This window comes from Puma concolor, chromosome D2 (assembly GCF_028749965.1).
Source record: "Puma concolor isolate L17-30 chromosome D2, mPumCon1.1.hap2, whole genome shotgun sequence".
Lineage (NCBI taxonomy): Eukaryota > Metazoa > Chordata > Mammalia > Carnivora > Felidae > Puma > Puma concolor.
Window position 1 is genome coordinate 48744043 of NC_141677.1, and position 18385 is coordinate 48762427.

Below are 18385 nucleotides of genomic sequence, written 5' to 3' on the forward strand. Positions count from 1 at the left end.
TTCTTGTCTGCCTTATTTCACTTAGCATAATGCCTTCGAAATTCATCCATGTTGTTGCATACATATAGAGATATAGATATAGATATAGATATATAGATGATATATAGATCATGTAGATATAGATATAGATGTAAATATAAATAGATATAGATATAAATTGCTCCTTGGTGAGTCACAGATTATAAACTATACCAGGTAAATTGTTGGACAAAGGATACTTTATTTGCAGCAAATAAGGAGATCACAGGGAATAACTTCCAAAGCCGTGACTCTCGAGTCAAGGGTAAATGGGTTCCTTTTATTTAGGGTTGGGATGAACATTTAGATAGGGAAGCCTTGTCATGGAATGTAAAGGGGAACATAAGGCAGTGTATGCAACTTAAGAAAACGTGCCTATATCACACATTGTGTTATGTAAATGAGGCTTGTGCTCATCCTTGAGCAGAAGTTTTAGTATTATAGTGAGGTAAAGGAAGTTGTCAGTCATTCTGCAGGTCACTCCATGGTCCATCTGTGCAGGCGCGAGTCCAGGGTTATGGTCATATTGGTCTGGATGGCCTGGTTGGCAGGAGGTCTTGTCAGGGTGGTCACTATCACTTGAGGGGTGCTTTTGGTTTCCATCAGCCTGAGTTAAAAGATGAGCTGGATAGAAGAGCTTAAGGAAAAATGTGGGACAAAGGTCAGTGAGTATAAGCAGGTGGGCAGTAAAGGTCAGGTGTTGGGTTCTAGCTGGTCACACAGTGAATATGAGGGTGCATATATCTATGAATTATTCTCATTTTCTTAAGATAAATGCTGAGACGTGAAATTGCTGGATATGGTAGTCTATTTTTAATTTTTAGGAAACTCCATTGTATTTTCCACAGTGACTGCTCCAATTTACATTCCCACCAAAAGTGCACAAGCGTTCCCATTTCTCCACATCTTCACCAACACTTGTTATTTCTTGTCTTTTTTTTAAACAGGTATGAGGTGATATCTCATGGTGGTTTTGATTTGCATTTCCCACTCACCACTATCAAAATGGCTAAAATCAAAAACACAAGAAACTACAAGAGTTCGTGAGGAAGTAGAGAAAAAACAACAGTGCCTGTACTGTTGGTGGGAATACAAAGTGGTACAGCTACTATAGAAAAGAGTATGGGGGCACCTGGGTGGTTCAGTTAGTTAAGCATCCAACTGTTGATCTCAGCTCAGGTCTTGATCTCAGGGTCATGAGTTCAAGCCACATATTGGGCTGTGCACTGGGCATGATGCCTACTTAAAAAAAAAAAAGAGTATGGAGGTTCCTCAAAAAATTAATAATAGACTTACCATATGATGCAGTAATTCCACTGCTGGATATTTATCCAAGGAATTTGGAAACACTAATTCAAAGGGATATGTGCACCCCTATGTTTATTGTTTAAGATCTGGAAGCAACACAAGTGTCCATCGATAGAGGAACAGATAAAGAAGATGTGGTGTATATATGCAATGGAATGTTACTCAGCCATAAAAAAGAATGAAATCTTGCAATTTGCAACAATAGGGCTAGATCTAGAGAGTATATGCTATGAAATAAGTCAATCAGAGAAAGACAAATATCATATGATTTCACTCGTATGGGAAATTTAAGAAACAAAGAAAAAAAAGAGAAAACCAAAAAACACATTCTTAATAATAGAGAACAAACAAATAGATGGTTACCAGAGGGGAGGTGAGTGGAGATGGGTGAAATAGGTGGAGGGGATTAAGTGCACACTTACCCTGGGGCGCCTGGCTGGCTCAGCTGGAAGAACATGTGACTCCTGATCTGGGGTTGGTGAGTTTGAGCCCCACATTGGGCGTAGAGATTACTAAGAAAAAAATAAATAGACTTAAAAACAGAAAAAAGAGCATACCTCTCTTGATGAGCACTGAGTAATATATAGAATTGTTGAATCACTGTATTGTACACCTGAAACTAATATAACAGGACTTGCTAACTCTACTGGATTTAAAAAAGAAAAAAGATCAGTGTTTGCCAGGGGTTTAGAAGAAGGGAATGATGAATAGGTAGAGCACAGAGGATTTTTAGGGCTGTGAAAATACCACGTGTGATACTGGATTTAAAAAAGAAAAAAGATCAGTGTTTGCCAGGGGTTTAGAAGAAGGGAATGATGAATAGGTAGAGCACAGAGGATTTTTAGGGCTGTGAAAATACCACGTGTGATACAATAATGATGTGGGTTTTTCATATAAGACTTTTATTATGTTAAAGTATGTTCCCTCTAGATCTACTTTGTTGGTTTTTTTTTTTTTTTTATCATGAATGGATGTTGTACTTTGTCAATGGTTTTTCTGCATCTATTGAAATAATCATAGGGGCTCCTGGGTGGCTCAGTTGGTTAAGTGTCCAACGCTTGATTTTGGCTCAGGTCATGATCTCATGGTCCATGAGACTGAACCCCACATTGGGCTCTGCACTGACAGCGCAGATCCTGCTTGGGATTCTTTCTCTCCTTCTCTCTCTGCCCCTCCCCTGCTCTCTCTCTTTTTCTCAAAATAAAAGTAAATATTAAAAAAAAGAAATAATGTTTTTTATCCTTTCTTTTATTGATGTGATGTGTCACGTTCATTGATTTGTAAATATTGAAGCACCCTTGCATCCCAGGATAAATCCTGCTTGATTCTGGTGAATGATTTTTTTTTTAACTATTCTTTTGGATTCAGTTTGCTAATATTTTGTTGAGGATTTTTTGCATTGCATTGTGTTCATCAAGGATATTGGCCTGTAGCTCTTTTTTTTTTTGTTTTTTTTTTTTTTTTGTGGTGGCTTGCCACTTAATTTTTAAGAGCTCTTTTAATATCCCTTTAATATATTAGCAATATTAGCCATTTGTCTGTCATATATGTTGCAAATATTTTCTCCTGGTTTGTCAATTGTCTTTTGATTTTGTTTGTGATGGCTTTTGGCCACGAAAAATGTTTTATTTTTATGCATTCAAATTTATCAAATTTTTTTTTTATTATTCTGGATTTCGAGTTATAGTTAGACTTCCGCTACACTGAGGCTAAAGAGGAAGTCATTCATGTTGTTTGCTAGTTTCAGTTTGCATAGTTTCAGTTTTTACATTTAGGTGGGATCAGGCACATTCAAGGGTGTTATGACCATAGACTCAGTTTTTATATTTAGATTTCTAATCCAGTTGGAATTTATTTTTATGTAGTGTTAGGTATGGTTCCACTCTTATCTTTTTCCAAATGGTTACCCAGTTGTTACAGCACTATTTTTTAAAAAGTCCATTTTTGCCTCAGTGGCTTGAGATGCCCCTTTATCAATATTCTAAGTTTCCAAATGTGCCTGGGTCTATTTTGGGGCATTCTATTCTATTCTACTGTACTCTATTCTACTGGTCTGTTTGTCTACTCATGCACCGATGTAACAGTTTTATTACAGAGGCTTTATAGTATATTTTCTTGTCTTATAAGGCTAGGCCTGCTCAGGTTTTCCTTTTCATTGTTGCCAAAATATTTTTGCATGTTTGCTGAAAATGCATAACCTGAATTAATCATGAGGAAACTTAGGAGAATTTTATAAAAGAATTGGCTAGCATTCTTCAAAACAATATTAAGGTCATAAACAAAAAAGAAAGATGAAGGAATAAGGAGACATAATAAATGTACTATGTGGTTCCAGGTAGATAAAAGGACATGGGACAAAGATGAGGTTTAAATGAGGTCTATAGATTAAGTAATAATAATGCATCGATGTTAATTTACTGGCTGATTGTACTGTGTTTATGTAGGTTATGAACATCTGGGGGGCACCCTGGGTGGCTCAGTCCATTGAGGGTCTGACTTCAGCTCAGGTCCGATCTCACGGTTTGTGGGCTTGAGCCCTCCATCGGGCTCTGTGCTGACAGTGCAGAGCCCGCTTCAAATCCTCTGTCTCCCTCTCTCTCTGCCCCTCCCCCATGCATGCATGTTTGTGTGCATTTTCTCTTTCACTCTCAAACATTGGGGCACCTGGGTGGCTCAGTCGGTTAAGTGTCCGACTTCGGTTCAGGTCGTGATCTCATGGTCCATGAGTTCGAGTACAACGTCAGGCTCTGTACTGACAGCTCAGAGCCTGGACCCTGCTTCAGATTGTGTCTCCCTCTCTCTCTGCCCCTCCCCTGCTCGCATGCAGTCTCTCTCTCTCTCTGTCAAAAATGAATAAACATTAAAAAGAGACCATTTGGGGAAACTGGGTAAAGGATATGTGGGAATTTTGATAATCTTTTTATAAACCCGAAATGATTTCAAATTAAAAAATGAAAACATTAAGGGCACCTGGGTGGCTCAGTTGGTTAAGCGTCCGACTTTGGCTCAGGTCATGATTTCATGGTTCTTGGGTTTGAGGCCTGCATTGGCCTCTGTGCTAAAAGCTCAGAGCCTGGAGCTTACTTCCGATTCCGTGTCTCCCTTTTTCTCTGCCTCTCCCCTTCTGGCTCTCTATCTGTCTCTCAAAAATAAAGAAATATTGAAAAAAGTGAAAACATTAAAAGGTGAAAAAATTTAATTGTAATTAATATTTATTATATTTTATTTATAATTTACTTATAAAGTTTTATTATAATTTCTATTATATTTTACTTATTATAAGTAAATTTATTTATTTATTATAATTTATTTATAAAATATTTTAACATATATAATCAACCTCTTGGCCAAATATAGGAGTTGCAGACTTGCAACAATGGGTGAGTAGAACTATTTCCTAGTAGTGTTGCTTTCCTTAAACTGTCAATGCAGGAACTGGACTCCCAGGATTACAATTCTCCTTGATAAGACTCGCCAACCACTTCCGGGAATAATGTTGGCATTATTCGAGGGTGCAGGTGAGATGCCTGCCTTCTGATGTATTTGGGCAGGTAGCTGAGCCAAGGGGAGGTTGAATAAACATGTAGAAGGGTTAAGGTCCTATAGTACCAAAACTCTCAAGGACTTGCAGCAGATTGAAAATTCCAACTCTTGAAAAGAGAGCTCAGTGATTAACAGAGGCGGGCAGAAGGGTTGTGCTAGAAATCCATTCCTGAGGGCCCTGAAAGTGCTGCTTGTTGACATATCGAGTCAGAGTATAGTATCAGCAAGCAAAGCTGCTTGATCTCCAGAACTCATCAGCCTCTGTCACTCTGTGTATGGGTCAGCTTTTCCACCCAGGTCAGAGAGCAGGGATCCCTTCGACAGAGGAGCATGTTGTCCATACTGTGGGGCGCCTGGTTTCTGGGTTTTCTGACTGGGAAGCATTTCTAGCCTCACCTCATGTGGAGCCTCTGAACTACCTGTTCTTGGAGAAAATCTTCTCTCAGGCCCTTTAAATGACTCTTAGAAGAACCATGGCTTGCCACTAGTGGTACTTCTGTAGAAAACAAACAAACAAACAGGGTGGCCAGACTCTATTTTCAAGAAAGTAGAGTTAGAAAATCAATCCTTATATTACATATAGCATATTTGATGGTCAAACTCACACATGGATATTTTAACTCTGGGAGTATTTCAGTGTAACATCTGAGAGCTGTGCATTATAAAAGCATACAATGTTCTTTTTTTTTTTTTTTTGTCAGCTTTCTCAGCCTGTAATGCCCTAAAGTTGTAAAATTAATCACACTGAACAAAGAAAATTTTACAAATTGTTTAATACCTTTGACTTGAATCCTACCTTTACTGAAAAGGCAAGCAGCTAGTGGTTTACATTATTATGTGTACCTTAAACTAAGCTAGAAGTTATTATAAAATGGAAGATTTTTGTGATGTTCAGTATTTCAAAAATACTTCAGGTAAAGAATAATTACAAGTACATTTTAAGAGTTGTAAACTCACTTTGCAGGCAGTAGTTTGTTGAGCTAAACTAAGGGTTTTGCCAGAAAGGAAGAACAATATCATAAGTAATTTTGTGTCTCATTAAAAAGAATTTGGTGAGAGAAGGGCGATTGGCAAAACCTACCTCGGAGGTAAGAAATCTAACCTTAACAGTGGTAGAGCTTGACACTGTTGGGACACAGTTGGACACATTTGCTGTTCACGCTTCATTTACTAGTGCAAAATAGTAACAGTAGTAGTAATTTTGAGAGTTTCAATTTGGCCAAACTATTAGATATATAATTCATAAAATACTAAAATAGTACTTAAAAAGTAATCATAACTACCATTTCTTTAAAAAGAGCATATAACTGACAGTTAGTAGATTTATTGGGTCAGATCTATATTATTGGATTCTTAGGCTTGTGGGTTCTTATAAAACAAAACTCATAAGCCCTCTAGAGCAATCAGAACTACAGAGAGCTAGCAGTACATGCAAAGGGACTGGGGGTTTGGTTAGAGATGGTTGGTTACAATCCCAAACTCTAATACTATAGTCACACCATTTATACCACTCAATTACTTAGAAAACCAGCTGGATTTGAACACTTTTTAAAACATGTTTATTTATTTTTGAGAGAGAGAGAGAGAGAGAGAGCGAGCAGGGTAGGGGCAGAGAGAGAGGGAGACACAGAATCCGAAGCAGGCTCCAGGCTCTAAGCTGTCAGTACAGAGCCTGACCTGGGGCTCAAACTCACGTTCATGGGATCGAGCCCCACACTGGGCTCTGTGCTGACAGCTTAGAGCCTGGAGCCTGCTTCGGATTCTGTGTCTCCCTCTCTCTCTGCCCCTACCCTGCTCGCTCTCTCTCTCTGTCTCTCTCTCAAAAATAAAAACATTAAAAAAAAATTAAATAAAATGCTGGATATGTCAGTGGCTTTTCTCATTAAATCCTCTAATATTAATGAACAATGAAATATCCATTAAACTATTAGGAAATAAGATATACTGGATTATGTAATGCTGAGAAGTTTATGTCTTCAACAAAATTGTTATACCTTTCCCTGACTTTAAGCAATATCCACACTATAGTCATTAACTGAAAAATAAAGAGTATGCCATTATTTCCACTATGTGAAAAATAAAATCTTGTAAATCATAAAAAAAAACCCAACTCATATTACAACTACTTAAAATATTGTAAACTTATCAAAATGCACAGGAAAAAAGTTTTTTGTTTTTAAGTAGGCTCCACACCCAACATGGGGCTTTAACCCATGACCCCTTAGATCAAGAGTTTCATGCTTTACAGACTGAGCCAGCCAGGTGCCCAGAAACAATTTTTAATATACTGTACAATGGGTAGATTCATCTGAATTCTCAGGCATGGGTATGGCAGAGCAAGAGCTCTCTAATATGAAGATTCAATAAAAAGCATGACTTAAAAACATTTGAAAAGGTCTTTGGGAGAAGTACCAGTAAAGAGAGCAGTATTGAACACACAGGAAGTGGAGTTCAAGATAGCATTATCCAAGGGGAGGCTGGAAAGCTTCCATCAAGAACACAGTGGCCACTAATCTCGGGCAAGAGCAAGGACAGTGTTTCCAGAGACTGAAAGAAAGGGAGCATGTAGCCGGTTGTTTTTGTTTTCCTAGCATCTCTTCTCCCTGCTTTTGGTTAACAGTACCAATTTCAGTCCCCCTTAGAGGTGGAAGGAATGGGGGTATGACCTAAGGGGAGCCAATCAGATTTTATTTATCTTAGGAATTTGGAAGTTCAGAAGAGAAACACAAGAAGGGAAATGATTGGGGCTGTCATTCTGATGGCAGTGGCTCAAAGGGGACTCCCGATTTCCTCTGGTTTATGCACTTCCTAAGACCTGCTTGCTTAGCTTTTCCTTAACTGTGAATTCTGCAGGTTTTTTCTCCAAATTCTATTTTGTTGGTGTTTGCCAGTTGAATTCTGTTGTGTGCAAATAAAGAACTGTATGAGATACAGGTGTGTACACATTGAAACATCTTAAGTATGAGGTAAGAAGTCTATTCTCTCTTGCAGAGGCAAGTGGGGTAGATAATTTGAAAAACGTGACGAGGGGCGCCTGGGTGGCTCAGTCGGTTAAGCGTCCGACTTCGGCTCAGGTCATGATCTCGCGGTCTGTGAGTTCGAGCCCTGCGTCGGGCTCTGTGCTGACAGCTCAGAGCCTGGAGCCTGTTTCAAAATCTTTGTCTCCCTCTCTCTCGGACCCTCCCCTGTTCATGCTCTCTCTCTGTCTCAAAAATAAATAAATGTTAAAAAAAAAATTAAAAAAAAAAAAGGAAAATGTGATGAAATTATGGAAGGGAGCTATCAAGTATAAGTATAAAGATCAAAGATAAGCAAAAGGACTGCTAATCAGTGTTGAGAGTTCAGCCAAATTTGCAGAATATGAATTTGTAGTGATTCCATTCACGAACCTAGGCGCAGGAAAGGAGAAAGGACATCATTGCACTGATTTGTAGTTAGGAGCTAGCAGAACTATGTGTCAGAACCTTGACATACAGATATTAAAGGGCTTTCAAGGGAAGTTGAAGGCTACTATCACGGGCTGTACGCAGAACAGACAAGGAAATAAAGCTAAGAGGGTGGAATTGGGGGACAAAAGGAGAACTGAGGGATGGGTTTGGGTTAGTTGAGAACAGACGAGGAAGTAAAGGCTGCTTTATTGCAGTCCAGATTTAGAAGAAAATCAGGTGATAAGGTTCAGGGTGTAGGTAAGCAAGGTGCTTAGAGAATCGGGATATTGATTGAGATTACTGAGGCACATCGAAGCTAGGGTCATTATATGGCTCCTGAAGTTGCCCATGATGATGTCAGACGAGATGCCAAGTGCAGTAACCAGTTCACCTAAATTTTACCAACCAAACTCAAGAGGTTTTTGTTTTGCTTTTTTTTAATGAATGTGAGGGAACAGCTAGAGGTTGATAGATGGTCACTTAAAAATAAAGTTCTTTTGGGGTGCTTGGGTGGTTCAGTCGGTTGTTTCTGACTTCCACTCAGGTCATAATCTCATGGTTCATGGGTTTGAGTCCTGTGTTGGGTTCTCTGCTGTCAGCACAGAGCCTGCTTTGGATCCTCTGTTCTCTCTTTGCCCCTCCCCTGCTCATGCTCACTCTCTCTCTCTCCAAAATAAATACACATTAAAAAAAAAAGTTCCTTTAAAAGAACTAAGACTAGCTACAGGGTAACAGTGGCTAACTATGTAAGTTCCCAGCTTGCTTCTTTACTGGCTAATTCTGAAGAAGTTATTTATCTTCCGATTCCTCAGTTTCTTCAACTATAACATAAAGATAATAGTACTTGGGATGCCTGGGTGGCTCAGTCGGTTAAGCCTCTGACTTCAGCTTAGGTTAAGCCTCTGACTTCAGCTCAGGTCATGATCTTGCAGTTCGAGAGTTCGAGCAGCGCATCAGGCTCTCTGCTGCCAGTGCAGAGTCTGCTCCAGATCCTCTGTTTCCCTCTCTCCGTCCCTCCCCTACTCATGCTTTGTGTGTGTGTCTCTCAGAAATGAGTAAACATTTAAAAAAAGAGACAATAGTACTACTTCCTGGGTCACCGAGATAATTAAATAAATTAACATGCATCAAATGGTAAATACTGAGCACTTCATAAATGTTAGCTATTATTATTAAAGGGAGACATATCCAAATACACTATAACACAATGTAATATTTTATGATATTTGTACAAACAGAAAATAACTGACAGGGGCATTAAAACTATACTTGGGATACTCGGGGAAGTTTTCACTGAGGTGTTAGAGGCAAAAACAAAAGAAAGCGGTAAGATCTGTTTAAGGCTCGCCCTAAGGCAGACATGTGATAGCTGTTTTAAGAATATCATCACATTTAATACCATGTCCCTGCAAGATATGTATCTTCCTTTTACTGAGGAGGAAAGCTAACGGAGGTTAAATAACTTACTTACCCTTGGGTACAAAGGGATGAAAAGAAACTGGAATCTTTATTTAGATAATTTAGTTAGTTGGTCTGGCACAAGCGGGACTCTGCAGAAGGAATTTAAAGGATGCGTGGAAATAGACTAGCAGGATCACTGAGCGCTAGTGGGGAACTGGGAAGGTTGAAGATACAGTCGCAGCAGGGATCAGATTATAAAAGGTATTTGTTTGTCTTATGAGACGTCTGAGCTTGAATCTGTGGGTAATGTCCAGGGAGTAAAGGATATTATGCAGGCCCTAGGCAGTGAGTTGACACCAAGCAGGTCAGCGGGCATGGTGATGGCCAGACTGGCCAGTCATTCTCCACTTAATGAGCGCCTGTGCGCCAACCTCACGAAGGGTAGCGGAGATGCAACAAGGAAAAGACGCAGCCGGGGGTAGCTTTCGCTCCGCTCACCTCGCGCGGAGGCAGAAGCCCCCAGGCGGGTTGTTCACAGGTTTCTTTCGGGCTCCCCTCCTGAGCCAAGCCGGGCCGGCAGCGTGCTCCTCAGCGGCCGTCTGCGCTCGCCGGGTCAAGAGCAACCTGGCCGAACGTTCCCTTCAGCACCCCGTGGCGTCAGCAACCTCCCTGCTCCCAGCTTCCACGCGAACCCAGCAGCAGGCCTACTAACTCAAGCCCGTAGTCTGCACGCCCTTCTTCCTTCCGGCGGCACCACACATCCGGTCACGTGTGGGGCGGGTCACGTGAGAGTTGGTCACGTGCCGGGGCCGCAGGGCTCGGGGCTTGGGGCTCGGGGTTTGGCTTCCGCAGACCTGCGGACCTCAGCGGGTGCGATCGTGGCTGCCCCGGAGGCCGCGGAGCTGCACGACTGGGATGGTGAGGGCGGCGGGCCAGGGTCGGAACGGGGTCGGGCCGGGGCTGGTGCCTTCCCCAACCTCAGCCCGTCTTCTCATTCTTCCCGCTGCAGATGAACCGGACGACCCCCGACCAGGAGCGGGCGCCGGCGTCCGAGCCCGTGTGGGAGCGGCCCTGGTCGGTGGAGGAGATCCGCAGGAGCAGCCAGAGCTGGTCGCTGGCGGCCGATGCGGGCGTGAGAGGCGGGCCCCAGGGAGGGGAGCGGAGGGCGGGCCGCCTGGGGTGACTCCGAGGCTTGCGAGCGGGAGGACAGGAGACCCCGATTCCTTCGCCACTCGCTGTATTCTGCTGCCCCTGTTCATGCGTTCATAAGGCATCCCTCCCCAAAAACGCCACTGTGGCAGTCCCTAGGCACCTGGGCGGGGGCGGGCCCATCGTCCTTAGCCGAGTTCCCCCACTCCGACTGCAGCCCAGACGCAGGTCTCTTCCTTGTTTGGGTTTTTTAGCGCTGCTCGCATCTCCATCCTGATGGAGGCAGATAGGTTATCTCTGCGCCGCGGGTTTGCTAGGGCACTAGTGAGGCCATTTCACTTTGGGACCTGGACTGTGTGGGGAGGTAGACAAGCCTGTATATGGATATCCTCGAGTGGTTCTTTAAAGGCCGGGGACCCAAGACTCCCGAAACTGTGATTCCAAAGTCCCATATGAACACGATTTTTTTCTTTTTATAAGAGTGGCAGTTTGTTATTTTGCCCTTGATCTGGGATTTCTGTAGAATGATAACCGAACAAGACTTTAAAATTCGTCCAGAAGCGAGATAGCAAGTGTCAGTGTACTCCTTGCCACTGTTTGGATGAGCTTTGTTAATGTTTTTCAGTGATACTTGGTTTTGGGTGTTGTCGAAAGCAGCATCTCTTACATTCTAACACACAAAGGTGAAAGGAAATGGGTTCTTTTTTGTTTTGACACACGGAGTAGACTCATATGATATTGATACTACTGTATGTTTATTTTTTAAATAGCTACTACAGTTTCTACAGGAATTCTCACAGCAGACTATCTCTAGGACCCATGAAATCAAGAAACAAGTGGATGGGTTAATCCGGGAAACTAAAGCCACAGATTGTCGCCTACATAATGTCTTCAATGACTTCCTTATGCTGTCTAATACCCAGTTCATTGAAAACGTGAGTTACTTAGTTGTGTCAGACTTATAGATAGTGTTTTCTGGAGGAACAAGAGTCCCTTGGGGTATTAAATGATGTATTATTAGGTACCCTCCTCAATTTTCATGAACACAGGGGTTCTTGGTAATTGAAGCTTCTTTCTCTAGGATTAATGCCTTTTTTTTAAAAATTTTTTTTTTTTTCAACGTTTATTTATTTTTGGGACAGAGAGAGACAGAGCATGAACGGGGGAGGGGCAGAGAGAGAGGGAGACACAGAATCAGAAACAGTCTCCAGGCTCTGAGCCATCAGCCCAGAGCCCGACGCGGGGCTCGAACTCACGGACCGCGAGATCGTGACCTGGCTGAAGTCGGACGCTTAACCGACTGCGCCACCCAGGCGCCCCGATGCCTTTTTAAATTAGTACAGTTTGTTTTTTCAGGCCTTTAAAAAAATCTAATGATAAAGTTATCTTACATTCTAGTTTTTCGTACCCTTTTAGTTTTGAGGATAGTCAGCACTTGTGCTGGTATTCCCCCAAGCCTTATTGTGGCCATGTCCCTTAAGGAGAGCTGTGCACCTGCCTGGTCTGATCCTGGTCTGACCAGCATGTGACTACACTATTGATTGTGTCCATTATGTTCTGATGAATTCTGTTAAAGGCATATGTGTGCCTACTTGAAATATTCTTTTTTGTTTTGGATTTTTTTAATGTTTATTTTTGAGAGAGAGCCAGCGAGAGAGAGAGAGAGAGAGAGAGAGAGAGAGAATGAGAATGAGTATGAGTGGGGGAGGGGCAGAGAGAGAAGGAGACAATCTCAAGCAGGCTCCAGGCACTGGGGTGTCAGCACAGAGCCCACTACACTGGAACTCGTGAACCTCGAGATAATGACCTGAGCTGAAGTTGGACGCTTAACTGACTGAGCCACCCAGGTGCCCCTGGAATATTCTTGATTAACGTTTTGTTATGATGGCTGAACCTGTGGTACAGAATCAACTCTAGAAAGATTACTGGGCTTTAAGCCATGTGTGATTTTCCCTATATGTATGATTTTATTTTATTTTATTTTATTTTATTTTATTTTATTTTATTTTATTTTATTTTATTTTATTCTATTCTATTCTATTCTATTTTTTTTTTTAATTTTTTTTTCAACATTTATTTATTTTTGGGACAGAGAGAGACAGAGCATGAATGGGGGAGGGGCAGAAAGAGAGGGAGACACAGAATCGGAAACAGGCTCCAGGCTCCGAGCCATCGGTCCAGAGCCTGACGCGGGGCTCGAACTCACGGACCGCGAGATCATGACCTGGCTGAAGTCGGACGCTTAACCGACTGCGCCACCCAGGCGCCCCTCTATTCTATTTTTTTAAATAACTTTTTTTTTTTTTAATTTTTTTTTTTCAACGTTTATTTTTGGGACAGAGAGAGACAGAGCATGAACGGGGGAGGGGCAGAGAGAGAGGGAGACACAGAATCGGAAACAGGCTCCAGGCTCTGAGCCATCAGCCCAGAGCCCGACGCGGGGCTCGAACTCACGGACCGCAAGATCGTGACCTGGCTGAAGTCGGACGCCAACCGACTGCGCCACCCAGGCACCCCTTTAAATAACTTTTTAAATTTACTTCCAGGTTAGTTAGCATATAGTGCAACAATGATTTCAGTAGTAGATTCCTTAATGCCCCTTACCCATTTATTCCATCCCCCCTCCCACAACCCCTCCAGTAATCCTCTGTTCTCCATATGTGAGAGTCTCTTATGTTTTGTCCCCCTCCCTGTTTTTATATTATTTTTCTTTCCTTCCCTTATGTTCATCTGTTTTGTCTCTTAAAGTCCTCATTGAGTGAAGTCATATGATATTTGTCTTTCTCTGACTAATTTCGCTTAGCACAGTACCCTCTAATTCCATCCACATAGTTGCGAATGGCAGGATTTCATTCTTTTTGGTTGTCAAGTAATACTCCATTATATATATATATATATATATATATATATATATATATATATATATATATATACACACCACATTTTCTTTATCCATTCATCCATCGATGAACATTTGGGCTCTCTCCATACTTTGGCTATTGTTGATAGTGCTGCTGTAAACATTGGGGTGCATGTGCCCCATCGAAACAGCACACCTGTATCCCTTGGATAAATACCTAGTAGTGCAATTGCTGGGTCCTAGGGTAGTTCTATTTTTAATTTTTTAAGGAGCCTCCATACTGTTTTCCAGAGTGGCTGCACCAGTATGCATTCCCACCAGCAGAGCAAAAGAGATCCTCTTTCTCTGCATCCTTGCCAACATCTGTTGTTGCCTGACTTGTTAATGTTAGCCATTCTGACAGGTGTGAGGTGGTATCTCTTTGTGGTTTTGATTTGTAGTTCACTGATAATGAGTGATATTGAGCTTTTTCATGTGTTGGTTGGCCATGTGGATGTCTTCTTTGGAGAAGTGTCCATTTATGTCTTTCACCCATTTCTTCACTGCACTGTTTGTTTTTTGGGTGTTGAGTTTGATAAATTCTTTATAGGTTTTAGATACTAGTCCTTTATCTGATATATTGTTTGCAAATATCTTCTCCTATTCTGTCGGTTGTCTTTTAGTTTTGCTGATTGTTTCCTTTGCTGTGCAGAAAATTTTTTATTTTGATGAGGTCCCAGTAGTTCATTTTTGTTTTTGTTTCCCTTGCCTCCAGAGACATGTTGAGTAAGAAGTTGTTGTGGTCAAGGTCAGAGAGGTTTTTGCCTGCTTTCTCCTGGAGGATTTTGATGGCTTCTGTCTTACATTTAGGTCTTTCATCCATTTTCAGTTTATTTTTGTGTCTGGTGTAAGAAAGTGGTTCAGGTTCATTCTTCTGCATGTCGCTGTCCAGTTTTCCCAGCACCATTTGCTGAGGAGACTGTCTTTATTCCATTGGATAGTCTTTCCTGCTTTGTCAAAGACTAGTTGTCCATGTGTTTGTGGGTCCATTTCTGGGTTCTCTGTTGATCTGAGTGCCTGTTTTTGTGCTCTTCCCTATTTATTTATCGACTTCCTAAGTACTAGATCCTAGGAATACATAGTTAAATTAGATAGAACCTCTCTTTATTATTTGTTTATTTAAATTTTATTTATTTTTGAGAGAGAGAGAGAGAGAGAGAGAGAGAGAGAGAGAATCCCAAGCAGGCTCCATGAACTGTGAGATCATGACCTGAGCTGAAATCAAGAGTTGGATGCTGAGCCACCCAGGCACCCCATAGAGCCTGTCTTTAGAGAAGATCACAATCCTCCATAATAGTGTAATTCCAGAATAGGAAGGAAGCAAGTGTGGCTAGAGCCTAGTGAGTGAGTGAAGGAGGGACTGTTAAGATGAGGATGGAGAGGAAGCTTAGTTAAACTGACCTATATTTCTCAGAGGGAGGTTAGCGTAACTTTCTGAGTGTCAGCCATAGATCATCTGTGGAAAAAGGATTATTAAGTAGGTTATTTCCTGAGATTGTTAGGTGTAAAGTGATAGAAAGGATTTTGAAAATTGCTAAATTGTAAAAGCTCTATTCAGGACTTTTAAGAGAAGACCAAATAGCATCATGCAAGTATGTTATGCAACACGGTTGTGCATTTTTTTAGTAGTTCAGGTTGAATTGCCGCTACTAGCGTTTTTGGGAGTCTGTAAATTAAGGATCTTAATGAAGGTATTAGAGATCTCTTTGCCAGTAAGTTTAAGATAGAGCCAGTATTTTAGTAAAATCTGTAGTCACTTTTTAGTCCTCTATGTAGAATATCCGTGCTTGGTCCTGAGTGTCTTTTTCACTGGCAGAGGCAGTTTAGAGGTGTATATGCAGCCCATCATCTTTCCATGAAGCCAAATTTGGTGTCCATTCTGGTATACTTGTTGCTCTCATTCTGTACTTTTCTTGCTGGATCAGGTGCTCATTTCTTCTCTGCGATCAGTGTTAGAGACCTAGAGGGGGCATGGAGTAGAATTGGGAAGGGTCTACGCAGTGTGCCTGTATCACATGGTATTGGATTAGCATCTGTTTGAATTTTGGGGGTTAGGCGGGTATCATAAACTGTGTTTTCTGAATCACAGTCTTCATGTCTTCCTTGTCTTTTTTTCAACTGTTCTTTTCTGGTGAAGTTTTTTTTTTTTTTTTTTTTTAAGTTTATTTATTTTGAGAGATGAGTGCAGAGAGAGAGGGAGGGGCAGAGGGAAAGGGAGAAAGGGAATCCCAAGCAGGCTGTACTCTGTCAGTGCAGAGCCCGATGTGGGGCTCAATCCCATGATCGTGACCTGAGCTGAAATCAAGAGTCAGATGCTTAACCTCCTGAGCCACCCAGGTGGCCCCTGGCCAAGTTATTTTAGATTTTGAGTTTTTCTTGGTGTAGCGGAGGTTTTTTTGTGGGTTTTTGTTCTCCTGAAAAAAAATTTTTTTTTTTTTTTTGTAGTAGTTCTTTATTTCTGTTCACTTTTTGGATTCCCTTTTTGCCACCCATCTTTACATTTCCCTAGTCCTTAAGCTTCTTCCCCTTCCATTCTGCAGCCAGAATTCCCCTCTCAATGTACCTGTTGCCACTGCCAAGTTTAACTGCTTCTCACACCTCCTGTAGTGCAATGTTACATGTTCTTCTCATTCGTGGCAGAACATGATAATGTTAAGAGTACAGCTAACGGTTAATCAAACTCTGAAAAAATCTGCATGCTGTTAATACATTTGGCAGTGATTTGGCTTTTTATGTATTTTCTTCAAACCCTGACATTGGTACTCATGTATTACAATTCTGGTTTGAATGATGTTGCCATTTGGTTTCATGATAGTTTATTGGAAAGGTATTCAAAGGTAGCTTTCTGGGTTTTAGGAGTTAACCTCAAAAGCAGGTACTAGGTTGAAAAATGCATTACAGAGGTAGTGAAACTAAAGAGCAATCAGGGCTTTCTAGGGCAACAGAAATGAGTTCCTTTAGTAAAGGCTCAAGAGGGAATTCTGAAGGAGGAAAAATACTAATTAACAGTGGCCAGTGCTTCAGTGTGTTATCAGAAGGGATTCATTAAGCTGTTAATTTAGGAATTTCGTTCTAAAACATTGAGTGACCTAGAACAACTTTTTTTTTTTTTAAAGGTTTATATTTTTAGTTATCTTTACACCCACTGTGGGGCTTGAATTCATGACCCAAAGGTAAAGAGTCTCATGTTCTACCGACTGAGGCAGCCAGGCACTTCAGATGTGACTTCTTTAGTATAGCACTTCTCATGATTATAATTTTACACTTATTGATGTGCTCTGATGTGTCAAACTATCCTACTAAATCAAGCCCCTCATTTTTTGTGAATGTTGTATTCCTTGGGGCCAGCACACTTCTTCTTTTTTTTGTTGTAATTTTTATTTTTTAATGTTTTTTTTTTTTTTTTTTTTTTTTTTTTTTGTGAGAGAGACCGAGCACGAACGGGAGAGAGGCAGAGAGAAAGGGAGACACAAAATCGGAAGCAGGCTCCAGGCTCTAAGCTGTCAGCACGGAGTCCAAAGTGGGGCTTAAACCCATGAACCGTGAGATCGTGACCTGAGCTGAAGTCGGACATTTAACCCCCTTAGCCACCCAGGCACTCCATGGGGCCAGCATACTTCTGATTTGTAGAAACCTAGTGAATATTTGAATGAATGAATGGGAGAACACATAAATGAAAAGGACGAGGGCTGTGTATAATTTGTTAAGAAATCGTCAGCCCCGGGGCGCCTGGGTGGCGCAGTCGGTTAAGCGTCCGACTTCAGCCAGGTCACGATCTCGCGGTCCGTGAGTTCGAGCCCCGCATCAGGCTCTGGGCTGATGGCTCAGAGCCTGGAGCCTGTTTCCGATTCTGTGTCTCCCTCTCTCTGTGCCCCTCCCCCGTTCATGCTCTGTCTCTCTCTGTCCCAAAAATAAATAAACGTTGAAAAAAAAAAATTAAAAAAAAAAAAAAAAAAAAAAAAAAAAAAAGAAATCGTCAGCCCCTGGTCCCTTTTCTCCAGTTCACCACCTCATCTCTTCCCCATCTCCCCAAATGAAGAAAAGATCCTTTGAGGGAAAATATTTGAGATGTTTAACAATTCTGGGAATGGCTACCTGATTTAAAAATGATCAAAAAACACATGAAGCTGTGAGATTAGCCTGGTCACAGTGAAGGAAGTTAGCGTGGATTGTCTGCTGTGTGCTGAGTACTTGAGATCCATAGTTCTAGTCACTCTTGGAAGATCCCATGGGTCTCGTGTGTTTGCTGGTTGGTTTCTTAGAGGTCATGTTTGGCCTCAGCCACAGGCTACTGATGTTTCATGAGGTAGTTTTTAATGAGAGCAGGAGAAAAAAAAGTAGGACTTTGGAGCTATTCAATCATGAGTGTGAAGCTCAACCTTTTAGTTTAAATGGTCTTGCTATTTAAAACCTGAAGTGACTTTGGTAGGTGCCATGTCTGAAAGTCTCAATTTTAAGACCTATTTACTTTTTTGTCCCTGTCTTTGAAAATTAACCCCTCCAAATTTCTGCTCTTTATAGAATAGTTCTTTTTTAAAGTATGGAAAAAGAAGCAGCATCTGAAATTTCAGATGGTGGAGAAGTGCCTGCCAACATACTGGCATATAAATTCTAAGTCCATTTCCCATGCAGACATTGG

The 18385-nt window shown here is 41.4% G+C and overlaps 1 protein-coding gene and 1 long non-coding RNA gene across 5 annotated transcripts in view; one reads left to right on the forward strand and one right to left on the reverse strand.

Annotated features, from left to right (window-relative positions):
• Window positions 1-200: 200 nt before the first annotated feature.
• Window positions 201-10460, reverse strand: LOC147576046 (uncharacterized). The gene is made up of 4 exons (XR_015241698.1): window positions 10197-10460; window positions 5266-5365; window positions 1749-1838; window positions 201-655 (listed from the first exon to the last, which is right to left on the reverse strand). It is a non-coding gene; the product is annotated as an uncharacterized LOC147576046 (long non-coding RNA).
• Window positions 10461-10466: 6 nt separating this feature from the next.
• Window positions 10467-18385, forward strand: part of WASHC2A (WASH complex subunit 2A) — a 63858-nt gene continuing 55939 nt past the window's right edge. For all 4 annotated transcript variants that reach the window (XM_086680285.1, XM_086680288.1, XM_086680289.1 and 1 more), the window contains exons 1-3: window positions 10467-10616; window positions 10708-10830; window positions 11618-11782. In XM_086680285.1, coding sequence (XP_086536411.1) covers window positions 10614-10616; window positions 10708-10830; window positions 11618-11782 — 291 coding nt within the window. In that variant the 5' untranslated portion in view covers window positions 10467-10613. The remainder of the gene's footprint in view (window positions 10617-10707; window positions 10831-11617; window positions 11783-18385) is intronic.